This window comes from Penicillium antarcticum, assembly GCF_028974205.1.
Source record: "Penicillium antarcticum strain IBT 31339 chromosome Unknown utg000009l_segment0_segment0, whole genome shotgun sequence".
Lineage (NCBI taxonomy): Eukaryota > Fungi > Ascomycota > Eurotiomycetes > Eurotiales > Aspergillaceae > Penicillium > Penicillium antarcticum.
Window position 1 is genome coordinate 3899371 of NW_026695307.1, and position 24260 is coordinate 3923630.

At 48.1% G+C, this 24260-nt stretch overlaps 8 protein-coding genes across 8 annotated transcripts; 4 read left to right on the plus strand and 4 right to left on the minus strand.

Moving 5' to 3' along the window:
• Window positions 1–699: 699 nt before the first annotated feature.
• On the minus strand, window positions 700–2405 carry N7508_009832 (FAD-binding oxidoreductase; the record flags this gene model as incomplete). The annotated part of the gene is made up of 4 exons (XM_058467894.1): window positions 700–971; window positions 1036–1244; window positions 1296–1990; window positions 2040–2405. The coding sequence occupies 4 exons, from the start codon at window positions 2403–2405 to the stop codon at window positions 700–702; spliced, it is 1542 nt and encodes a 513-aa protein (XP_058315740.1).
• A 2800-nt stretch (window positions 2406–5205) lies between these two features.
• Window positions 5206–5615, minus strand: N7508_009833 (uncharacterized protein; the record flags this gene model as incomplete). Its single annotated transcript, XM_058467895.1, is given in 2 exon segments — window positions 5206–5463; window positions 5481–5615. 2 exon segments carry the CDS (start codon window positions 5613–5615, stop codon window positions 5206–5208), a joined length of 393 nt encoding a protein of 130 aa, XP_058315741.1.
• Window positions 5616–8877: 3262 nt separating this feature from the next.
• On the plus strand, window positions 8878–10518 carry mfsA (glucose-inactivated glycerol proton symporter STL1; the record flags this gene model as incomplete). Its single annotated transcript, XM_058467896.1, has 1 exon — window positions 8878–10518. The coding sequence occupies one exon, from the start codon at window positions 8878–8880 to the stop codon at window positions 10516–10518; it is 1641 nt and encodes a 546-aa protein (XP_058315742.1).
• A 1687-nt stretch (window positions 10519–12205) lies between these two features.
• N7508_009835 (uncharacterized protein) lies at window positions 12206–13384 on the plus strand (the record flags this gene model as incomplete). The annotated part of the gene is made up of 1 exon (XM_058467897.1): window positions 12206–13384. One exon carries the CDS (start codon window positions 12206–12208, stop codon window positions 13382–13384), a length of 1179 nt encoding a protein of 392 aa, XP_058315743.1.
• A 1274-nt stretch (window positions 13385–14658) lies between these two features.
• N7508_009836 (purple acid phosphatase family protein) lies at window positions 14659–16216 on the plus strand (the record flags this gene model as incomplete). The annotated part of the gene is made up of 2 exons (XM_058467898.1): window positions 14659–14794; window positions 14862–16216. 2 exons carry the CDS (start codon window positions 14659–14661, stop codon window positions 16214–16216), a joined length of 1491 nt encoding a protein of 496 aa, XP_058315744.1.
• Window positions 16217–16414: 198 nt separating this feature from the next.
• N7508_009837 (uncharacterized protein) lies at window positions 16415–17689 on the minus strand (the record flags this gene model as incomplete). Its single annotated transcript, XM_058467899.1, has 1 exon — window positions 16415–17689. One exon carries the CDS (start codon window positions 17687–17689, stop codon window positions 16415–16417), a length of 1275 nt encoding a protein of 424 aa, XP_058315745.1.
• Window positions 17690–18163: 474 nt separating this feature from the next.
• On the minus strand, window positions 18164–19768 carry N7508_009838 (dienelactone hydrolase; the record flags this gene model as incomplete). Its single annotated transcript, XM_058467900.1, has 3 exons — window positions 18164–18975; window positions 19026–19463; window positions 19519–19768. The coding sequence occupies 3 exons, from the start codon at window positions 19766–19768 to the stop codon at window positions 18164–18166; spliced, it is 1500 nt and encodes a 499-aa protein (XP_058315746.1).
• A 1992-nt stretch (window positions 19769–21760) lies between these two features.
• Window positions 21761–22761, plus strand: N7508_009839 (uncharacterized protein; the record flags this gene model as incomplete). The annotated part of the gene is made up of 3 exons (XM_058467901.1): window positions 21761–21795; window positions 21859–22116; window positions 22182–22761. The coding sequence occupies 3 exons, from the start codon at window positions 21761–21763 to the stop codon at window positions 22759–22761; spliced, it is 873 nt and encodes a 290-aa protein (XP_058315747.1).
• Between the last annotated feature and the right edge of the window lie 1499 nt (window positions 22762–24260).

Here is a 24260-nt window from a genome sequence, read left to right on the forward strand (position 1 = left end):
GATTTGCCTTCCATTGATTGGGTGATTGCACATTCCAGTCCCAGAATGTTCGTATAATGTCGATCCAGGATCGTGTGTGGTATGTAGGCATTGATCCCACATTCCTATTGACGGCAGGACGCCTCTGAATGGCTTGGTAATGCTTGATCTACAAGAATAGAGCAATTTCACTTGTCAAAAGAAAAGGACATGTGGGTTAAAAAAATTGGCAATCATGCATGAGGTTGGCCGGTGGCTGCCATTCCGGTTGAAGCATTTTCATTGGTGGTTCTTGACAATCGAACTACCCAGGGACTAGGTAAGATTAGTATGACTCGATTATGACGCTTTGTGATTGGCCAAACAAGTATTGTATTCGTCGTGGCTAAGCTCCTGAGTATATATGGATGAGCACTTTCGGGTTGATAAAACTTGTATATGTATGGCATGATTTATTAATGTGCACCATCCATCATGGAGTATTGAATGGTTTCTACAAGGCTTCCGAAATGAGTGTACTATTTTATACATTGTTTCACACTAACTTGGCCTCTTTCTTTTCATATAATTTGGACATATTCGAGTGTATCGGGCTGACAGCCTATGCCAAGGTCGTGATGTGAAAACACTTATAGCCCCCGTGCTGTTGTAGAATAGAACGAAAAGCACTTGATACACGTCGTCCGTCGACTAGTTGAACGTAAGAAAGAATATGGCTCTTCACAGGCCTAGCTTGAAACCACCCCAGTTGAGCTTGGAGAACACTCCTTTGGGGTCGTATGCCGATCTAACTGTCCTCATACGAGCGACATTGTCCCTAGGGAAACCAGAATATGGATCCTGCCAGTCACCGGCATCCCCCATATAGACAAACTCGGAAGCAATGCCCCTTTCCTGGTTAATACCGTGGAGGTGTTCGCTTAGTTGACGAAACCAAGCTTGCATCCGGCGATCATCCTGAGCGAGGGCCCAACCAGTACTGAACTGCCAAACTGTTGCAAGGTAGTTAGCCATTGTTTCGTAAAGTCTACTCAAAACCTATTTGTGATGACTTACTTATCAGTGGCTCTTCCTCAAGACCCCAGACATTACCGACGCCGTTGGTCTTGGCCACGCGGACAGAGGTAGGGGAAATGACATTGGTGACGAAGGTAGGATATAGACCCTTGACATCTGCGACTGCATCCACTGCATCCTTCCAAGCTTGATAGATCGAGTACAGGACATCTGCATCCGGCTTCATGGTCTTGTGAGAGAATTGCACCCTGTGAAAAGCGTCAGTATCAGGCATATCTAGTGGTATGCAGCCAACATACCGGAACATCTGCTTAGGAGAGTCGAGCTGGTTGGCCCAAGGTTTCATGGTAGTAACATTGTGGGTGCGTTGGACGGCAGGGATCTTGGTAAAGTTGGCGAACTCCGTAGGGGGGTTGCTGACACCCTCCTGAACACCCAAGAGACTGCCTTGGGCTATCTTTGTGGTCGCATTGTACGAGATGGTAGCAATCATTCCTGCAGCAATGGGGTCCACCTCATTCAACTTGGCAGCATCACAAACAGCGGCGAGATATTCCGGGATATGGGTCTCGTTGAAGATCTGAATAGTGGTGCTAACCTTTGGCACGTTGAAGGTCTTCAGTTCAAATCGCGTAATGATTCCAAAGTTGTTCGCGCCACCCTTCAAAGCCCAGAAGAGATCACTGTGAGAGGTCTTGTTGGTGGTGATCTGGGTACCATTGCCCAGAACGACGTCGTAGTTAACCACGTTGTCCATGGCGTATCCGTACTTATTATTGAAGTAATGGAAGCCACCAATAAGAGTCAGGCCAGGAACACCGATGGTTTTCATACGGCCTCCGATGCAAACACGGCCATAGGGCTCAAGTGCTGAGTATACATCGTACCAAGTGAGACCAGGGCCCACATCCACTGTATCTCTCTTCACTTTGATGGAGTTCAGATTTGACAGGGCAACGAGAACACCAGCGTCTATGTTGTTCGCGCCCGGGTACTGTTGATTGTCAGATTCTTCTTCAAGATCAGCTTTGGAATAAGCTCACATTCATATGCCCCCCACCTCGGACAGCAAACTGCGCATTGCAGGAAACAATGTTTTCGACGGCTTGCGAGACCTCATTGGCGGTATTAGGTACCACGACACAAGCAGGTGAGAGGTCGGCGCGAATATCCCAAAGCTTGTCGACCGTCTCTATGGTATAATTTGTAGAGCCCGGTAAGAGCATGCGCTTAGGCATAGAATGGGCAAGCTTTGCGCATGCACACGAAGCATCATTGGGAATTCCAAGAGTGCCAGAAGATGTCACAATGGAACCAGTCAGAGTGGCCGAGGCACTCGGGCTGGAACTCGAATTGGCAAATGCCCGGCTCAAAAGGGACAACCCAGTAAAAGGAATAAAAAGATGCATTAGAGGCTTGTGAATATGAAGAATGTTAATGGGAAAGGAACAATGGCGGCGTGGAACACCCCTTCTTATATATAATTTTTGAATTGTTCTGCCCCCTGATTCTTGATAGCAATAATTCACTGTTATTCATAAAGCCAGTCTGTTTCGGTAGTCTCCGCGGTGATCACGGCAGGGTCTCGGTTTCCGATCGAGATTTTGGATTTTCCCAAGTCCTGATCATGCTCCACAAGATCGTAATAGTGCTGAGCCTGTTTAGGCAGAGAGATTAAGCTACTAAACCACGGATCAGTATACTATAATTAAGCTTACCTTCAAAACAACACAAGGTCGAGCAGACAAATATACCTAGGCAGTGACATTTATGCGAACCCGAACCCGATGCCACCATAAGTTTCCGAGCTCGAGGCCCTTGGCCAATCAAGAACCGAGCAGCTAAACGTTAGCTCTCGGGTTCGTGTTCGTATATCTTCAAACGCAGGTGGTTTCGACTGAACCATGTGAACCAGGTGGACTTACGTGAAAAGATAGAACTCATAAACTGCGTTGAAAACACTCATAGTTCTACCGGTGGCCCTTAATGAAGTGGCCACCTGCAATGATGGGTAGGGTACAGAAATTGAAGAAAACAGAGAGAACCCCCAACAGAACGAAATAATAGCATGAAATGAATTCCACATGCAGAAACATGATGGCTCACTCAATAATTAGCATAAATAAACGTAATGCCATCTCCTACGTAGTTAAGACACAACTTCAACGTGAGTCTCTTGCCACGCGAGAAGTGACTCGACTATATCTGGAATTGTTTCTCGCTTGGTGTCTAGACTATATCAGTCTTGTTGAATCGCTTTTTTAGGTCCCTCTGAGAATGACCATTGACCGATACTACATCGCCGTGTCGTAGACGCCGCTGACTCTCGTATTGCGAGAATCTTCCTCATTGATCTTGCATTTTGAAAACAAAACAATACTTGCGTATCACAATTACGATACCAGGTCTGACCAGTCTAAAAAGGTGAAGATATGGCCCAAATCCTAAGAATGAAGGGCCTTTCAATTGAGGTAAAAAAAATAAATCAGCCGTTAAGCCTTTGGTACCGTTAGACAAGTGAATATTCGAAGGGCATTCTTTTTGATTCTTTCCCATCTTCTATATAAAATCTTGCAGGGATATAATAGGGACATACTCTTTAATAAGAAAGGAGCTTTCAAGGTAGACAGCTGGGTGTCTGCATCGATGTTGCAAGGTTCATCATGACCTAACTGTCTGAGTAACTCAACAGTCCCGCTTAAACTTTGAGATGATAATGATAGAACTGTCCTCTTGTTAATTTATTCTACAACCACACATCTTCATACCGATTCAATATGATATTCTTACGACCAAGTGTCAGTACGGGCGGCATTGCTAGCACGAGCGCTGTCAATCCGTCCCCAGTTTGTCTCTTGTGTGGCGTGTCAATTATAAACACCCGACAGGAATGAATGACCAGTTGCACCAATGGAAATAAGTTACTCAGGGACGAGACATATAAAGCTCGTTGGAAATCGAATACGAAGCACATGATGATGCCAAAGTTCAGTATTACCTGTAAATTTTCTATAGCCCTATGAGATATCGAATCAGGATTCCTCTTCCATGCCACTAAGGCGAAATAGGGTGTCCTCGGCGCCAACGAAATGGCATCTATTCGCGGAATTATCATAGAAAGGATAGATACTCGCCGAGATAGGCTTTGGCTCGGTCTTTTGTTGCAGGAATTTATTTCTAATCAGGTTTCACTTGATGAATGGGTCTTTGGAGTACAGCCTTTTCTTAAGTACAACTATTCATCTGATAGGCTGCCACCTGCAAGCCCACGCGGCAACAGAAGAAATGTCGAGTATTCGCAAATCGAAAAAAAGTAATCACCATTATTGATATAACAGCATGCCCACCTGGAATAAATCGATGAAAGTTGCTGTATCCGAACTTCCGGCGACTTTATTATCCGAGGTTGGGATAGACCGGATCCTCCATGCAAGGATATGGAGATAGCTCTTAACGCTATCGGATGCTTGATATGCAGCGATATGAGACGTTCCGGTTGCAACTAGACTATAGATCTCACTCAACAGCCTCAGAGTTGCAGTAGAGGGTGGTTGGGTTGAGAGTGTGATCTATCCCGCTTAGTGAATAATCGATCTCCGGGAGATTCAAGACAGTTTTTCTAACCTCTGTACCCGGATGATTATCTACCAGTGGCGGTGGGATGCCGATAATGTACGACCGCCATTGGCCGGAGGTGCATAACGCCTGATAGATCTGTGTTGCCAACTATGTCGGCGTATATCATTCTTTTATCAAGCAGGGGTCACAGATTCATACGAACTTCAAATGAGCACAACAATATTCCTGCCGCAATATGCTGGACTTTTTCCATTGCACCAATCTCGTGATTCGACACGGCTCTTAGGGCTTCCAAGGCACCGATCTTGAGCTTAGGCAGCTTGTGTCTGCAGTCCAGAGCGGTGCAGCGAAAACAAAGCAAGCAAAGAGCACAGTACTGCCGCGGCAGATGGAGTGTTTTTACAAGAGCAATTCGAATAAGCATATTGCCCATGCCCGTCAGGTCCTGGTCAAATGTTGTAAGAGAGCAGGATGTGGTGCCCTGGACTGCAATACTGGTCAGTCCCATGGTAAATTGTCTGGATGCCACATTCATATCTCACTAGCAATATTGAAATAAACCGTTTTCCGCAACATCTAGTTCAGATGAATTCTATGGCATTGGCGATTGTAATGTCAGCCGGTGATACTCTACAAGGCGTCACTATTCCTGTCCTCTCGCTGATCGCAGAAGTCTCCACAGTGGACTGCACCACCATTCACTGCTACACCCGAGAGATGACGATGCATCTCAATATCCCAGGTGGATGCATTGACTAGTCGTGCATCAGAGAACCGGTGTCCGGTGCTCCTCTGTTGCAGCAATGAGCGCGCCACGACCGCTCGCCGCTTGACATTTGCCTTTGGCCACGACAACCGAATACTGTAGCCTTTACAGATGCGGTTGGACTGGAAACATTTCAAACATATTGGGAAAGTCCGATCGCAGAGGATCCGGCGATGTAAGAGCCATCGTCGGCGACTTCAGATGCTGAGGCTCGAACAGGTGGTTTCCCGAGATGAAACGTACCCCTGCACGTCCCACAGCTTCTGTTCGCCATTTTGGTTGGCCGAAGAATCCTATAGAGCTCTTACCGCAGGCAAGAGAAGGTCACACGAGCCCAGACAACTTGGCGCGGCGGACGCGGGGATCGCCATGAGACTCGGATGAGTCGGGGCCATCTTACTGCCTTTGTTTATATGCGGGGGCCCGCTACCTCCGGTCCAATCATCGAATCTGTCGAGGTGTCCTTTGAGGATTCACTCCGTAGACCCTAGGAAGGTATTCCGACAAAATTCGAACCTCATGACTCAGGCGTCCTTCTGCCCCAATTATCATCTCATGAGCGGATGTGTGCAGCTTACTTGAGGCTCAGTCTGTAAGGTGGAATCAAACATCCAGTAGTATTCATTATAGCCCTCTGAGCGGGCCAGTGCGGCGGTCGCAACACAGAGATCGAGAATCACCCGGCTCTCACCCTACATGCAGTTTGCACTCACATTGCTCACCCGGCAGCTTTACGCCGGTGCGGCGGTGCTCATTCTGATTTCACCCAGGCGAAATTTGCAAGCCGAGCCACACACAGATCAATGGTCATGTGATAATCACATGCCAACTCTCACTGGTGTGCTTAAAGATTGACCATCAATCGAAATATATATTTGCACCAACCATCTGTAATTTTCAAAGCCACTATAACTCCATCTCTTCTAATTCAATTGTATCAGTCTTAACTGCAGTCACAGAAGATAACTCGATGTCTAATGAAAATCTAACAATTCATATAAGAGCCCTCGAAATCATTTATTAGTATTGTCGCGGTTCTACGTGGTATGGAGATACTAGACCCTCTACACGTATAACATATTCCCCTTCTCGGCCTAAATCGCGTAGCATTGGTATGGTAAAATAGAGGCCATCGGTTTTTTCACATCCCTTCATGATTAACCCATCGTTTTAGAACAACTACAAACCGAGGCACTTGAAAATGTGCTAGAAAAAGGCGAAAAAGGAGCGGCCAAAGTACGAAAAAACATTGTATGAAGCGGCACAGTCGCTTTGAGGTTTCATGTAGAAATCTTCAAGACCAGTTCATTCGTGGCACCGTATACAAACATTTGACCCCGTTATAGCCATCCTAAAACCACACAGGCAACACCCACCAACTACTGATCACATACGTATAAACTGCACGCAGCTACTGAGTTAGGTTTGAGCTTTACAGCATGCAGTTTGTATCTGATACTGACTTCAATGTACACGTAGTTCCCCTGATTGGTCAACCTGCCTGGTACATGCGACCTCAAGGTGTGGAGTTGGACTTCCCGTCTACTCGGCCGCACCTGAAACAGATAATCTGCAGGCCAATTCTAAAGGCGAAAGACTAAAATGGCCAGGGAATTTGACATAAGGTGAGCGTGGGTGGCTATTAGACCCTGCAACTGGATATGTACTGGATGTCGGATAAAAAAGATAGAGCATAAGCCGATGCGTACACAACATGGTGATATTGCGGAAAAAGACTCAACTCGGTCCTTCCCAAGACCTAAGTCGCACACGGCCCCGTGTTGCCAAGGCCACAGTGATATCATAGCTGACGTATCCACAGCTGGGCCCATTTCAGATGTCGGTCTCACACCGCATGTCAAAAACCCTGGAATATTTTGCCGATTTGAAAGAGGGCGGTGCTATGCCGAGTTGAATGAGCTAGCGGGGCGCCACCACTCTGCCAAGGGCCGAACCTCAATTCTAATAGAAAAGCCAAAAGGTCACAACTCGCGGTACGCCGTCAGTGGCGTACCGGGAGGGAAGTGACTCCGGGGACGGCGTTCGCATGGGGGCCCTTGGCGCTACAAGAAATTTCTAGGCAGCACTTAAGCACCGTTGCCGCCCCGGGCGAGTAAGCCACATTGCTTTGGACCCTCCGCTTCACCTTCCATGGTGTGTGATGCCTTGGTTCAGGTCAAATTCGTACACATAGAAATAACCGAAGAAGAAGCTTCATACGTAGATGGCGTACCTTTCCGTCTCAAAATCACGGGTCACGAATCCGCCATCTATGGCGGATGGCGAGCCAGCTTGTGGCTAGTTCGATAAGAGCTACACTACAGTTATATTGTTATTCTATGTGTACCGCCTTAGTCCTCTCGTCGTAGCTATTTCGCTAATGCGAGCATAAAATGTAGAATTTTTGTCGTTGGTGGATATCGCGGGAAAATTTTATCTACATATATGCACGTTACATTGAGCCTAAGTGTTGTTTTGCATCGATAGGAGATTGCAGTGGAGCATAAAGGCTCGCTTTTGCCAGTGAATACTCCGCTTGCGAGTACCATGTGCCATGTGGAGCCTATCGAGAAGACCCTTCGCCATGTATTGGTTACAGTTCAGGCGTGCCAAGTCCGCCCAGAGTCGCCAAGGCGCCAGTTGCCAAGCGGAAGTTATGGGTTCCCCGTTGTGACGTAACATCACTAATATTTTGAAAGTGTGGTGTTACATGTATGCCTCCAGGGACTGTGGAACCGCGACGGAATGACTCGCTCCTAGACAGCGCTATTTTTTAAATATATATTTGGATAAAGAATAGTACCAGTACATCTACCCGATAGGCCGCGGCGACACTGAGTCGGCCCGATGTCTGGTCACGGTACAACGTGGACGGAAAAAGCCGGCTTGCCACAAAAAGGCGATTAAGCGAAATTGCGCCGGTCGGTTTTCGGAGTCGGCAGCGAAAACTTTGGGTCCGTGTGCCTTGTGCGGCGCCACAAAGTATGTGGCGGTGATTGGCTCGGGGCCGGGAAAACCTTGTCCAGCGCCACTAAAAGCCTTGGCGGAAACTTTTTGATGTCATGTTGGGGCCGAAAGCCTTGGCGGCCTCAGGTACCAGGTACACTAGAACGGTAAAATGAATGTGTGCATGATGTATATGAAATGTCGAACAGAGGAAAATTAGAGTAGAGAAAAGAATGGTGCAATACAATTACAAAATCTATCATAGAGCTGCATCTATACTAAAGATCGGGCCTGGGATCTCCGGATTAGTCAATCTTGCCCAGACCCGCCAAGTGCCAAGTGAAAGGATTCCCCCGCGTCTCTCCCCATGTGGAACTGTAGAGCCGTCGCTGGAGTCGCTGGACTTTCCCATTTGGGGCCCGACCAAGGATGGGGTATCTGTGGGATGTCCGCCTCCATGGAGGCTATAAGACAGCCCGATCGTCCGTCCTGACCTCGGTTTAAATCTTCTTCTTTACTACTTTTTCCCCCAACTTCCATTCTCCCCCCCCCCACAAGCTGACGGCTCTTACTTTGTACGTACCGTCAACATGTGGACAACCACAAGTGGTTTGACCGGTCGGTCGCTCCGGGTGAGCATCACCATCACCGCTGTCGTGGGATTTTCCCTCTTCGGTTACAACCAGGGTATGATGGCTGGCCTGCTGAACGGCGATGAATTCGTTCGCTCCTTCCCAATTCTTGCAATGCCCGATAATCCGTCCGCGGGCCAAAAGCACTACATCGACGTTATCCGTGGTGCCGTCACATCATGCTATGAGCTTGGCTGCTTCTTCGGCGCGTTGTTCTCCATGTTCTTCGGTGAGAGACTCGGCCGTACTCGCGTGATCTTCATGGGTGCCAACGTCTTGACTATTGGTGCGTTGATCACCACCGTCTGCTTTACTGGTAAATGGGAAGTCGGCCAGTTCGTCATCGGCCGTGTTGTATCTGGTATTGGAAACGGCATGAACACGGCTACAATCCCGGTCTGGCAATCGGAATGCTCCGGCGCTCACAACCGTGGGTTCCTGGTCTGTTTCGAAGGTGCGATGATCGCTGGTGGCACTTTTATTGCCTACTGGTTGGTCTTTGGTATGTCGCACGCTGCCGATACCGTTCAGTGGCGTTTCCCCATTGCCTTCCAGATCTTCTTCGCTCTTATCGTGGCCACGGGTGCTTTGTTGCTACCGGACTCCCCGTCGTGGTTTGTCAAGCGCGGACTTGACAACGAAGCCTGCGCAGTTCTCGCCAAGATCAAGGGCTCTACTCCCGATTCCGACGAAGTGCTTACCGACTTTAACTTCCTGAGAGCGGACGTCGAAAACTCGAAGCGCTCACAGGCAAGCTGGAAAACCGTTTTCACTTTCGGCAAGACTCAGGAATTCCAGCGTCTTCTTATTGGTTGTTCCGGTCAATTCTTCCAGCAGTTCACCGGTTGCAACGCTGCTATCTACTACTCTACGCTACTTTTCCAGGAAAACCTAGGAATGGCCAAATACCTATCGCTCATCATGGGTGGTGTATTCGCTTCTGTCTACGCCCTTGCAACCATCCCATCTTTCTTCATGATTGAACGGGTTGGCCGTCGCAACCTATACTTGATTGGTTTCCTTGGCCAGGGTCTCAGTTTCGTTATCACATTTGCTTGCTTGATCAAGGAGACCGAGGAGAACTCCAAGGGTGCTGCTGTCGGTATCTTCCTCTTCATCACCTTCTTCGCATTCACACTCCTGCCATTGCCCTGGATCTACCCCCCTGAGATCAACCCTCTCCGTACCCGTACTATCGGCGCGGCGGCATCGACCTGCACCAACTGGATCTGCAACTTTGCTGTTGTCATGTTCACGCCACTGTTCTCTGGACAGAGCCCTTGGGGTGTTTACCTGTTCTTCGCACTGTTCAACTTCATCGGTTTGATCTTCGGCTTCTTCTTCTATGTTGAGACAGCCGGCCGTGAACTTGAAGAGGTCGACATCATCTACGCCAAGGCTCATGTCGATGGAAAGATGGCCTGGAGGGTCGCCAAGGAGATGCCCAAGCTCACCTTCGAACAAATCGCTCAACAGTCACGCGATCTGGGCCTGGATACCAGTGACCAAGGCGCAGCTGAGAAGAACGAGCTCGGTATGAGCAGCAGTGACAATGGTGACAACGGCCAGGAGATCGAGGAGACCCGTTACAAGGAGTAATTCTCTTTTGGTGGACCTGTTGAAACCTAGGGGGTGAAGGTAACTAGCTTCTGTGAAGTGTGGTTACGAAGAGATAGAAAGGTGATATCGACGACAGGGTAGTGAAGGCGAGTTATAGACAACTTATGTATTTATGTGTTGCTGTTTCCTCGTCACGTTAATTTAATGATTTCTTTTTGCTCAACTTCATGATCATGATTACGATTGTAGCCGGAACCCAGTTTGTGTTCTGTACATGTCTTCAAGATATCTCTGTTTAATTACTCTTGGTCATTCAAGAGAGGTGGTGTTTCGGAGCCTTTAGGGGGTGTCCAACTGTGCTTGCAGACATCTGGAAACTTGGTTGAACTTTTCAGCCACCATTTACTAGGTCTGTCGAGGATGTAGCTAACTAAATTAATCACACAGTGGGGCGTTATGGATTGTCTCAATCTATCAACACCTGCAGCGGGGGCTGAAACGAACTGCGTCGATCGTGCGCATTCCGGGGCGATTATCGCGATGATCCTTGGGGTTGTGATTCAACGGTGCATTTTCTGTGAAGACTCGACAAACAATATTTGTTTCACAATCAAATCCTTGTACTGTATGTGCTCGATGCAAGAGTTCGTGCTGTTTTTCCTTTCCCCCTATATATTCTGCCTTTGTACCCTGTGTCACTGGACTTCAAAGCCCTAAATGAAACCATACACGCGCATTTTAATTCTCCAGGCTGACAGAACTTGCCATTTCATTTCACAAGCAAATCTTGCTTCAAAAAGAATCAGTTGAAATTTTATACAAGAATCCCTAGCTCCGTTAGAGGAAACTCAAATAGATAGCCAAGTGGCGATTGGTTTGCAAACTACTCGCAATCCCCCTTCTCCTTAATTATCCCCTGACAGCACCTAAAAATAAGCATCTCGCACGGAACCCAATTTATTCACGAACCGTTCGGTGTTCGGGATGCTCGGCCACGGGCACTAAAGAACCCCAAGGCGGATCGGATCCACCCTGAGAAGTTTCTAGATAATTATGGCAAAAAGCCTCATATTTGAGTTCTTCCAACTAATCAACTCTCTCCAGTTCATCTAATCAAAACAGCCCCTTGTGTCAGTCTCCATAGCTCCATCTTTGTTGAGTTTGATAGCACACGGTCCGTAGAGTGGCTTGAAGATGTATACGAGGAAAAGTTGATCACCACCCAGCTTCTGCGTCTTTGATACCACTTGTATTTTACCTTGATCACTGGATTGACGACCTTAAGCTTGCGACCTTTCTACCAGACACTCGACAGGGGAAGCTCGATTATGAGGCATCTGAAACGATTCGCCCTAGGAGAAGCTTGAGAATGAGCTCGTTGATCCAGACTTGTAGTACTCTGAAACAGGAACTACAAGTCACGGTCACAGCCGTAGTTTCACTAACAATGCACGTCAACAGATTGCACGATCTCAAGCACGGGAACAGTCACGAGCACGAGCACATCCACCAAAATAGAATCATTTATCGGCCCGCTCCATGCCTCGAGAGAACTATAAGAGAGGGCATATTCCAGCACCGATCAGTCCTCATCAACAACCTACTTCTTTCTTTTGCTTCAGTTGACTGGATCAACTTGGAATTCACTCGCTCTTCTTTTTATTTCTTCCTCCAGAGTTGACTTCGACGCTCTATCCTTCTTTTTCTCCTTCATTGTTCCGGCAACATGAAGAACACCGCGATTCTTTTCCTCGCGGGCACTGCTCTCGCAGCTCCCTTCAACAAGACTCTCGAGACCCGTGAGCCTTGCCTCTGGCCCGTGGGCGGCTCCAGCGGCAGTAGTAGCTCGGGTGGACTTTCCTCTTTCCTTCCCGGCTTCTTGGGTGGCTCTGCTTCTGGTAGCGGCTCCTCTGATTCTTCCGCTGACGCCGACGCCTCTAGTGAGGCATCGGGATCCGGCTCTGCTAGCATAGGCGGGTCTGGCAGTGGCTCCTCTGGTCTTGGTCTTGGTCTTGGTCTTGGTGGCTCTGACTCCGCTGACCTCGGCGGTTCAGGTTCCGCTGGCCTTGGTGCTTCTGGAGGTACTGACCTCGGTGGATATGGCAGTGCTTCCGGCGGTGCTTCTGCAACTGGCGGTCTTGGGGCTGGATCTTCTGGCTCTGCTGGTCTCGGTGGCTCTGGCAGTGCCGGTCTTGGTGGGTCTGGTACTGCCTCTGGTGATGCTTCCGGCACTGGTTCTCTCGGCGCTAGCACCTCTGGCTCCGCTGGTCTTGGTGGCTCTGGTAGTGACTCTGGCTCTGGATCTGCTAGCGGCGGTGCTTCCGGCGGTGCCTCGGGCGGCGCTTCTGGTGATGTCTCTGGCTCTGGCTCTGGCTCTGGATCTGCTAGCGGCGGTGCTTCTGGTGATGTCTCTGGCTCTGGCTCTGGATCTGCTAGCGGCGGTGCATCTGGTGAAGCTTCTGGAACTGGCTCCTCTGGCGCGAGTTCTACTGGCGACGCATCCCCCGAGTCTAGCTCCCCTGCCGCTGATTCTTCCGACTCGGGTTCTTCTGGGGCTGGCGTTTCTGGCAGCGGCTCCGCTGGTGTTAGCGGTTCCGGATCTGGTTCGTCTGGCACAAGCGTCTCTGGTGGCGTAGGAGCTGGCTCCGGCACCGGAACTTCGCCTCAAGAAACCAGCTGGAGCACCAGCATCAGCTTCGCTCTGCCCGGTCCCACTGGCGCCTTCGGCGGCGCAAGCGACTCTCTTAGCGGCTCTGCCTCCGCCCAGGCCTCCGCTGAAGCTCAAGCCTCTGCCAATGCTTCTGCAAATGCTTCCGCCAATGCTTCTGCCAACGCTGATGCATCTGCCGATGGTTCCGGCAATGCCAGCGCCTCCGCCGATGCTTCCGCCAGCGTTTCTGCTTAAGGTAAAAACAATATGATCGGAATTGGCTGATCCTCGCTTAGCGCCTCAATGGTCGCTGTTTTGGGGAGATTTTTGGCACGTTCCTGTTGTGGTGGAACACCCTTTCGTATGATGTTGACTGCATCCGATTTGTGTTTTTGAATATTCCTGTGCGACTTGTGCACACCTACGCTCATTTAATTATGCGAGATAGTACTATTCGGTTAGTTCTGGGTAAATTAATCAAAAATCACCTTACCCTGACATCTGGACCCCCTTTTTAGTCAATCATCTTCTTTTCAGCTTTTGGTATAGTAATTTGGGTAGGAATTCTCAACTAAATGGTAATAGAAGTCTTGAGATGATCTTTAAGCTATTAGGAAGAATCGCTATTCGTGGAAGATGCGGTAATTTCCTCAGTCGAGATCCCGCAGGTAAGTTGAGGTCTTCATTCCAACACGTGACTACAGCATCTAGAAATACGCCCTCAAACAATAAAGGTAAAGGAATGTGCTTTGGAAAGAGACATAAAAAGGCAGAGTGTATCATATGATTAATTTGTAGAATGTACTTTGTACACCGAAAAGCGCATGTTTACAGGTATACTGTGGGCATTAATTTCGGTCTTGTGCATGAGGGAGACTTATGCTAATGTGAAATTTGAATAAATATAATCAAGCTTCTTGTAGAGCAGCATATCAGCAGTCAGGAATATACGTAGAAACAAAAAACCTCGGTAAGCACTCCCACTTCCCCTCTATAGTTCAACCCTAAAATACTCAGCTGCAATATAAACACCAGCAATGGTCTGATCCCGGCCGGAGACTCCGATATTAATTGCGCGTGAACAATCCCAAGCGAACGAATTGAGCATTCCAACGATTGAATAGTAATTAGTAACTCCCATGAAAACCAACCGATGCCTCCACGTGCGCCCTAAACCACGGCCAATAAGTAAGTTCCGATGCCTTCACAACCAAAAGCTTGACGATCCCCGAGATCTAGTTTATTAAGCCCGGACATTAAAACCACATTGTGCTAAGCGACCCTTGTGCCTGACGAACGTGGTGGGGCCTGGTGACTTTGTATGCAAGAGATCTGCATGTTCAGCTCCGTGGGTGGCATTCCGAATATGATTGGTTGGTAGTACTTCTCGACCCAGTTGTATTTATGCTACAGCGCATTGTGTTTTTAATGCTTGCAATAAGAAATGAATATATATATAGACTTGATCATCCTTCCTGATATGTAGTCTGACATTCAGATCTTGTCGATCGTCTTGAAACGTGGTCATCATGGTTGGAGTTTCGACGCTCATCAAGTCTCTGCCCCTTGTGGCAGGTAGTGCTCTTGCCAGTGTCACTTATCCTCCTCTTCCAAAGGACTTGACTACTCCTCATCAGCAGCGTCTGGCAGTTTACGGACCTGACTGTACGTTTCTCCGCATTCTTTTTCTTCTATGAGGGGGTTTCACGACCATGAACTAACATATCTATAGCTGTATCCGTTGGCTGGAACACATACGAGCAATTGAACCAAGCCTGTGTCCAATATGGTTTATCAGCAGACAAGCTGGACACAAAAGCCTGCTCAAGCTCATCAACAACTTACGCAACATCGCGCACATGGTCCAATGTCGCCATCCTAACAGGCCTAACCCCAGCAACAACCTACTACTACAAGATCGAGTCCACGAACTCAACAATAGGCCATTTCCTGAGCCCACGCACACCAGGCGACAAAACACCCTTCAACATGGATGTAGTAATCGACCTAGGTGTCTACGGCAAAGACGGCTTCACAACCAGCAAGAAAAAAGACACAATCCCCGTCATCGAACCAGAACTCAACCACACAACAATCGGTAGTTTAGCCAACACAGTTGACGATTACGAGCTTGTAATTCACCCAGGCGACTTTGCCTACGCAGATGACTGGTATCTGAAGTTCTCGAACCTCTTCGACGGAAAAGAAGCCTACGAATCAATCCTGGAGCAATTCTACGACCAACTCGCTCCCATCGCAGGCCGGAAAATGTACATGGCCAGTCCTGGAAACCACGAAGCAGACTGCAGTGAAATTCCTTACATCAATGGCCTCTGCCCAGAAGGCCAGAAGAACTTTACCGATTTCATGCATCGGTTCGACAGTACCATGCCACAATCTTTCACCTCATCTTCTTCAGATGCGACTGCCCAAGCAAATGCAAAGAAGGCCCGGTCCCTATCCAACCCGCCATTCTGGTATTCCTTCGAATACGGCATGGCGCATGTTGTCATGATCAACACCGAAACGGATTTCCCCGATGCCCCGGACGGCCAGGATGGTTCTGCAAAGCTAGACGGCGGACCTTTCGGCACAAAGAACCAGCAAATTGATTTCTTGACTGCTGATCTGGCGAGTGTTGACCGAACTGTCACGCCGTGGGTTATTGTCGCTGGGCACAGACCTTGGTACTCAACTGGCTCTTCCAGCGGATGTGATTCTTGCCAGGAAGCATTTGAAGGACTGCTCTACAAGTACGGAGTTGACCTCGGTGTTTTCGGGCACGTGCACAACTCGCAGCGGTTCCTGCCTGTTGTTAATGGTACTGCTGATGCCAATGGCATGAATGATCCCAAGGCGCCTATGTACATTGTTGCTGGTGGTGCGGGTAATATTGAGGGGCTGAGTTCTGTTGGGACTAAGCCTGATTATACTGCCTTTGCTTATGCTGATGATTATAGCTATAGCGCTATTAAGTTTGTGGATGAGCAGCACTTGACCGTTGAGTTTCTGAAGTCTTCCACTGGTGAGGTACTGGATACTAGCACTTTGTACAAGAAGCATGCTACGCAGTTTGTGAGGCAGTGATGGTGATTGTTTGAGGGGGACCAATGAGGACATTTTGTTCAAGTTGATATGATTAAGACTTAGGTAGAGTGTTACGCGCTCATGGATGATGAGTATATAATGCGCTGAATAGACAAGTACAATCCGTCAATATGCCTGTTTTTCTTGAACACTGTCAGGCAATGGAAAAGGAAAGCAAAGTTTGAAACAAGCACAGATTCACTTTTTTTCAACGGGATGCTTCTGCAGACTCTCATACCATTGGATTGTAGATCCAATCATGAAAGCCCACGACCCCCAGAATGTAGCAAGCGTAGTCTGATACTCGACCCCAGAGTGCATACTCGCCGGCCCAAGCGCACCACAGAGAGTAAAGCCAATGCCACCAATGAAATTCCATACACCGATATGCCAGCCCAAAACATGCCAAGCGGGTCGGTACCACTTGGACTGAGTCTCAAGGGTGAACAGCAATCCACTCAAAATGAATCCCATGCCACCCACAATCTGAGGAACCCAATATACACCATCGGCAAGCCCTTGGCTCATATGATTGTAGATGCCGGGAAGACCAGTAAGACCGGCAATCCAGAAAATAGATGCAGCGAAGAATTGGATCAAAGATGCCAGAAACCCCAGTTCATGGAAGTAGTGCGAGCGCAATGCCAGGATGGACGGCATCCATTGAAATGACATCCCATCAGGTGACGAGGTAACATAACCAGGATAATTCGACAAAGATTCATGATGACTAGTAGACGGGCGAGAATGGCCGCCAAAAAACAGTGACTTCCGATCCGCATGGTGATGCCGACACTCCCGCATGTTGGGAATGACCTTCGTAGAAGCAGGCGTATGTGAATGACGTCCATCTTCCCCAGATTTTGTTTTCGACAAAACAGACTCAAGCGCCCAACCAAAGCACCCCGTCTGATTTGCATTGATAGCTTCCAATAGCAGCAACACGCTTCCAATCTCGAAAACAGTCGCGCCGATAAATGCGGAAACGCCACCCCCTGTTAGCGTTTCACCGGGGAAACCTGTCTGCGGATCTTCCAGAGGTAGCCAGACGAAGAAAGCGTTGATAATCCAGATTATGGAGCCAATTGTGAATGTAATCGCTACCAGATATGACACGTCCCAGTAAGGTACGTATGTGAACATGAGGAGAATTCCCCTTGCTGTTGCGAGTGTGCCACGTGTTAATGGTGGAACCGTATAGCCCGTCTCTTGGGGAGTGGCCTTTATGTCAACGCGCAGTGCGTGCCGGCCTTTTCTGTTATCGCGCGATCGCCAGAGATGCTCAATGGGTGGATGGAGTTGGGCTTCTCCAAGTCCTGGGCGTTTCGGTTTAAGCTGCTGGGTTGGTGTGTAATGGGCCCAGGTAGGATTCAAGAAATGCACTGGGCCTGAGACATGGGATCGTCTTAATTCCAGGCCATTGTGGTCTTCTAGTGGTTCTCGACCTGGTTGGAAGTGGGAATGTCGGGCCATTTGCTGGTCCGGACCCTGATGGCCTGTGGAAGCTACACGGTCTGGGATATGTGATAAGAGACCTTCACATAATTTCAAGAGAGAATAGTGTTAGAGGGAGCGCGACATCGTCCAATCTTCTTTGGGTAAGCATGACTTGGCGTTGCATGACGTCGCGAAACAGCGTGGGGTTTAAAGCGGCGGCACTTTTCCCAAAGCGGTAGTCTACTATCAGATTATAAGATCAACTTAACTTAATTGCTGCAACATCTGCTCAAACATACATGTCACATTCATCATCATGTCCATACTGGTGGAAATCATCAACGCTACGAAGAAGAGTCCAACAGGTACAACATCACTCATGATCAAAACGCAATCGCCCAAAAATAAGAACTCCCAACCGAGATTATCCACATGAATCACAAACTCCTCAGACGAGGGTACCTCTGCGATAATTTCATGATAGGGATCACGACAATACGAGGTAAGCCTTCATGTCTGCTTCGAACCATTTTGTCCATCCTCTCCGACATCCTCAACGGTAGCAGCCCGATCCCGATCTCCAGCCTCAGACTTCGCCTTAGCACTAGACTCAGTCTCAGTCTCGGCGCCATCATCATCCACCTCGGCCATTTGAGCAGAAGGTTTTTGTACCGACTTGCCCTTGTTACCAGTCCGATCAGGCAAAGTCTGCTCCGCCTCACTCTTCATCTCAGCGCCAGACTCCTCGGCAATCTGAGAAGCACGGGAACTGTTATTACGACGAGCCCGAGCATGCGCACGGCGAATCATCTTGTTATGATAATCCTCCTGTTCGACTTCATTGTCTTCGTGCAGGATGCGACGAGCAGCTTCGCGACCGACAACGGGAAGTCGGTCGACGCCTTGAACGGTGCTTGGCAGAAGCTTAGGGTCCAACAGACCGACTTGAACGAGGACACTCGCTTGGTCCCAGTAGACGTGCTCGGAGTACAGGCGACCGGCGCGAATGCTGACAATGCTCACGAGGATGATCTCCACGCGCTTGTTTGTTGGTGGGACACCGGGGAGCATCCACGGGACGTCCTGTGTGTGTTCAAAGTTCACGTACAGCTCGTCGACTATGCGATCTGCGCCTGTAGTCCGGGAGAGGAGGCGAAGGCGCATTGATGGGGGTAGTTTGCCGATGAAGTAGTGATCGTAGAAATGGCGGAGGGCTTTCTTGCCGATGCCGCCTGTAATTGTTGGCGTATAAGTCACAGCGGGGGTTTTGTGCTGCACATATCCCTCCATTGTCTGTTTAACGTTGGACGCGAAGAATTTGGCTACAGATTTGTTAGCAAATCCACCCGACAGAGGGAAAGTTCGAATTTACCTTCCACATGGTCCTCCCAGCGTCTTTCCAAATCGGGATCCCGTGAGTAACCCTTTCGCAATGCTTTCAAAGTCCGCGTGAAAGCAAGATCAGCCGACAGATGATCATATTCCTCGATATCAGTCTCGGCAAAGCCGGGCTGCGCGTTGTCGTACGTATAAGTGGGATATCCCAGATCCAAGCGCTCTCCAGTTCCAACACCAGGGTTGAGAGGGCGTGTTTGGCGTCGCTTCTTTCCCTGTAAGCCGAGTGCGACGGGCTGAACAAGCACGTCCACGGTCTCACCAGCCAGGTGCACAAGGACCTGCATCTGCATACCGTATCGAGAGCGTGTGTCAGGGATGATACTGGGATAGTATGCGACAAGGGCGCAGAGTCGACTCGAGTTTGTGGGCTTGAGATAGTAGTCGAGACAGTAGTTTGCGGCATCGCCGTATGCTATAGATCGAGTTAGTTTGTATCTGAGTTTCCATGAGTCCTGATTTTTGCATACCGACTACACCGTAGTTCTCGCCCACACCAAGTCCATCCTTCACTGACTGTAACTTGGCACCATACTCCTTTCCTCCGCCGTTGTATGGGATGTAGAGCACGTCAAATCCTTCATCTTGCCAGTTCTTGATGGTCTCCATATCGAAGTTTTCGGTCTCGGCCGTAACACACAGCCGCGCATTGTTATTGCCATTATTATAGAGGAATCCTCCGCTTCCCAGGCCTGGGGCGCTGATTGAAACGGTGGCCATGCTTGTATATAGTGGTGATGTTGCCTCCTAAGCTGTTACAGGTTGCGCGAGCGCCGCAACTATGGTAAAACTGAGTTCGCGAAGACGATTTACTGGGCAACAGAATGAATAAGAGGAAATGAAGAGGCCGGTCACACAACCATGGCAGTTGACACTTAACGGCTCTACGTCATTGGCGTCGCAACGTCATCAAACCATGGTTTATATTAAATCACGTGAGTCAGGCACATGCACATTAAGATAAGGTAAGAATCGCATCGTTTTCATTAACGTATTGCACTACGAGTGGCCACCCAGCGCGTTAGTCAATTAGACCTTCCCTCTTTAACCACCCACTATGCCACCAATTCGTACTCAATCTTCTCAAAACGAGAAGAGCAAGAGGGTAGGATCTTATTAGCTATTAAGAGAAGAAATTCGATCGATTCAATTGGCTGTAACCCCTAATTTCATGTACCTCGTACCACTCTCCGGTTAAATTTCTGCAGAACCCAATTGGGTCGAAGATTCCGACCAAAACCCAACCCGGACCCAATACTACGGCCCCAATAAATCCCAATTGAGACCTAACTCGACCTAACTTTTGCATTTCAATTATAAAGCTGCTCTATCATCAAAACAATATACTATTTTTTACATAAGTTCTAGACCATATGTTGAACCATGATATTTTTATACTATATACCCCCGGAGAAATTAAGAAATAAGTCTATAATTCAAGATATTCGATGTTTCTTATTATAACTTACTTTTTTAAACACCAACTTTAAGATGATAAGGTATCACTTTCAGGCTTAGTGGAAGTTTGCATGATTAAGTAGATATATATACATCTACTTTGCACAACACCCGGATATCTCTGTAAGTCGATCCTAACTCTCTTGTTGCGGTTGACCTTCTTTCCAAGGACAATTTGTAGCTTATTCTCTAGGAATAAATGCTACTAGGCGCTCGGTGCCAGTACTAGGTGTTCATCCGTATTCTTTACCATGGCCTTGTTGTCAAGGGCGACACACCGTTCTACAAAGTACTAGTCCGTCCAACTCATGGTTCTACCAGGTTTGACGAGATCACTATCTTAAGGTTTCTTTCCGACGTAGAGTGGACCTCTAGAGAATAAACAATTTTTAGCAGCGACCGAAATGAATTAGAAATAATATATGCCATAGGACCGATAATCGACACTTAAACCATCGCTGGTGAATCCGAAATAGACGGGATTGGAACACATTATCATTGAAAAGTCATTGGTGAGCTTTCGTCTGAGACCAATTGCTTGTATAGTAGATAACCAGTCTATACCGAGGAACAAGGCCAGCTTCCTATTGATGCTATCAATGTAATAAGCGGTGACATCAATTCCCGCAATGTCCTTTATAGGCGCAAGTCCCCCAAAGCCTGACTAGAAGTTAGTAAGCGGGCGTATTGCTCACTCTCCCTCACATCACAGAAACCTAGACTTGGGGACGAGTGATTGATTGGAGTCGAGGAATCAAGACGATGAAACAAGTCTCAAACGTCCAAGGAAACAAACATGAAAGTGTTCCATAACGGAAAGACATGTTTCGGTCTTACGTGGCTCTTCAAAATTTCCGAAGCTGTGGCTTGTCGTAATATAGTGTGGCTATGCTGGGAATAGTACAGGTCGGTAAATTACTATACATAGCGTATGGTCAACTTACTCTGTCGAAACAGAAGCGTCACTTTATCCACACAGATTGTTTCCAAGCCCTAATCTGGAATGCCCTTTAGCCCTGACCCCCCTTGTTGACAGTATTCAAAACCATCCAATATTTGAAATAATGGCATATTGCCTGTCTAGAGCATATTTCATACAAACAAATGGAACAAAATTGGGGGCCAAAAAAAAAGAGGCGCCATACTAGAAGGAGCGGGTGGTGTCAGCCGAGGGAAACCCCTCAATGTTGCGACTTGAGCTCTCTGAGTACATGATTTATCCAGCATATATCATATGGGATACTTCTACTCAGAATGCTGCTTATACCCATACCTGATCGTCTCCGAGTGTATGTCCCAATAGTAGCGAGAACAAACAACACAAGACGACTAACACGCTTGGAAATTCGCAGGGCTCTCACCATCCTAACCGCTTTATCGTTTCTCCCTCAACTGCATCGCATCTGGACAAAAAAGACCAGCAAAGGGATTTCAACGGACTACATCTTTTGGAACCTCCTCTGCGCAACAGAGCAATTCAAATTCTTTGTCTATCTTCTCATAGCCAAGGACCCCGAAGAAAACATCCCACTCGTCTATGATCCCCCAACGTTTGGAGATAGACTGAATATGTACCAGACTGCTGTGGCCTGGTTATCATTTTTTACACTGTCAGTAATATCCGACCCCCGGCTACAGGTACTATCAAGCAAGTCCCAACTAACATACCACCCAGTTTCTGTGCCTGTTTACGACACACACCTTCTAAGCCGTTCTATATCATCGCATACGCACTCTACATTCCCATATCAATCATCCCTCCAATCTTGGATATCCTCTATGGTTTCCCTTCGCCAGATCACACTTACGGTGATCCTGTAGCTTCGGGAATATTCTTCCTCTCCATGTGTCTGCTGAATCCGCTCGTAACAGTGTTGGTGGTATATGCTGTTTTCTCGCAGATACGGGAAATCAAAAGTGCAAGGAGCTCAGAATCATCGAGTCCACCGGACAATGCTCTAAGTATCTGCGGATTGGCAGTGCAAGCTGTTGTCTTTGCTGCTGTGGCTTTTACATGGATCTGGCGCGTTCCGATTGAAAATGCTAGATTGGAGTGGGGCTCGTGGTCATGGCCCGTGGTCGCTCCCGACAATCTTATGTATTGGTATAGCTTGGTTGGGTTCCCCGCTTTTGATAATGGTATATTTGCGATGGGGCAGGGTGTTTTGTTCGCATTGGCTTGGCGGAGGGCCAAAGATGGAGAGAATGCGGTGGACAGGGAGCAGGAGCCTCTACTAGGGGGATCTGAGGATTGAACAACTAAATCCGACCTATCCTATATCGAATAGCGCTTTGGGAGATGGCTGGGCGAGTACCAGGGAGATAAAAGGTTGCAAGTTCCTGAAACCAGTTACCGTCTTTTGGTAAACTTCAGCAATCATAGACTGGCCATCTAGGATTCGCTGGACAACATCATCATTGAATGATGCTGACCCATTCTTGATTTGGAACAGGTGCAATATATGATCTTGGCTGAAGCGTTGCTTGTGAGATATTTTCGCCATTAGTTCCTTCACGGTGCACTCTGTGAAATACACCGCGTTGTAGTAATCATCTTGCTATGCTGCGCCCTTGTTTCGGAAGCGGAGATAAAAAAAAAGATAAAAAAAACATGCAACTGCTTATGAATGGTAAGTCAGACTGTATTCTCTTATCTGATTAGGGACAAAAGTTTAACTGGTGCTTCGGGCTTTGAATTCATGAATACTAACGGAGCTTGTGGAGACAATTCTAAAATTGACGGGCTTTGGTTTCGACGCGGTCTGGTTGGGCGGTGATCTATGGAGCTAAATGACAAGCTTCTCGACACCCTGCCTAACACTGAGGGCGGAGCCAATGTATGCAAGGTCGGTTAGTGGGCCACTCGGTCGATCCTTTGCATCTCGTAATCTTCCATAGTGATCGGGGATAGATCAATGTCATCTTTCATACTGCTGTGAAGACAGAAGCTGATCACACGCCGATTCGAATAGGATCGATTCTGCATAGTGACCAATTCCTCGTCCAAGTTTCTTTGTAGCTCGTTCTTCCTCTCGCCTTCAAGCTCTTTGTTGCTCTTATGAGCGATCGTGCGACCACCCCATTTTCGACCCCCAATGAGCAGCCTTGTCGCAAAGCGTTGCACGTCTAATTACCATCTTGGAACGGGTAGATGCGATTTCCATGGAGAGGAGCAACGGCGAAATGCACACAAAGTGTCTGTGGTGTCGTCAAATTTGGCTCCACGCGTGGTATGTGCAAGTCTGCGGCCGTGCCATGGAAAACCGTGTGCAAGCTACCGGAATGCAATTCGGCGAAGGACAATATGGGTTCGGGGCGGGAATCGAAGAGTTATCAAGAAATGGCGTAAATCAGAGACCACATGAGTCGCTGAGCAAGAGCGTACAGCGAAGACTAGAGCTGCTCTAGGTAGACAGATGGTTCGGGTCACCGTTCCTTGTAGGTCTATGAGAAACTATATGAGCTAATTCCCATGGATAAGCCTAGCAGAGTAATGTATAGAATAAACATGTCTATCGCGAAATTCACGGTAAAGCAAGAAACATACCTAGGAGGATTGTATTCGATAGGCCGGACAATATCTAAGAATGTCGCCTGGAACTTATTGATAAGACCTTTGCAGCCCAATTTGAAAATTCCAGCAATTATCCTACCTGTTGCCGAACATCAGAGTAAAGTTGTGGGGTCAGCAATTGAGAAAGGGGAGTAGATAACGTTTTGAGGAGACACCACCACCACCACCACCACCACGTGG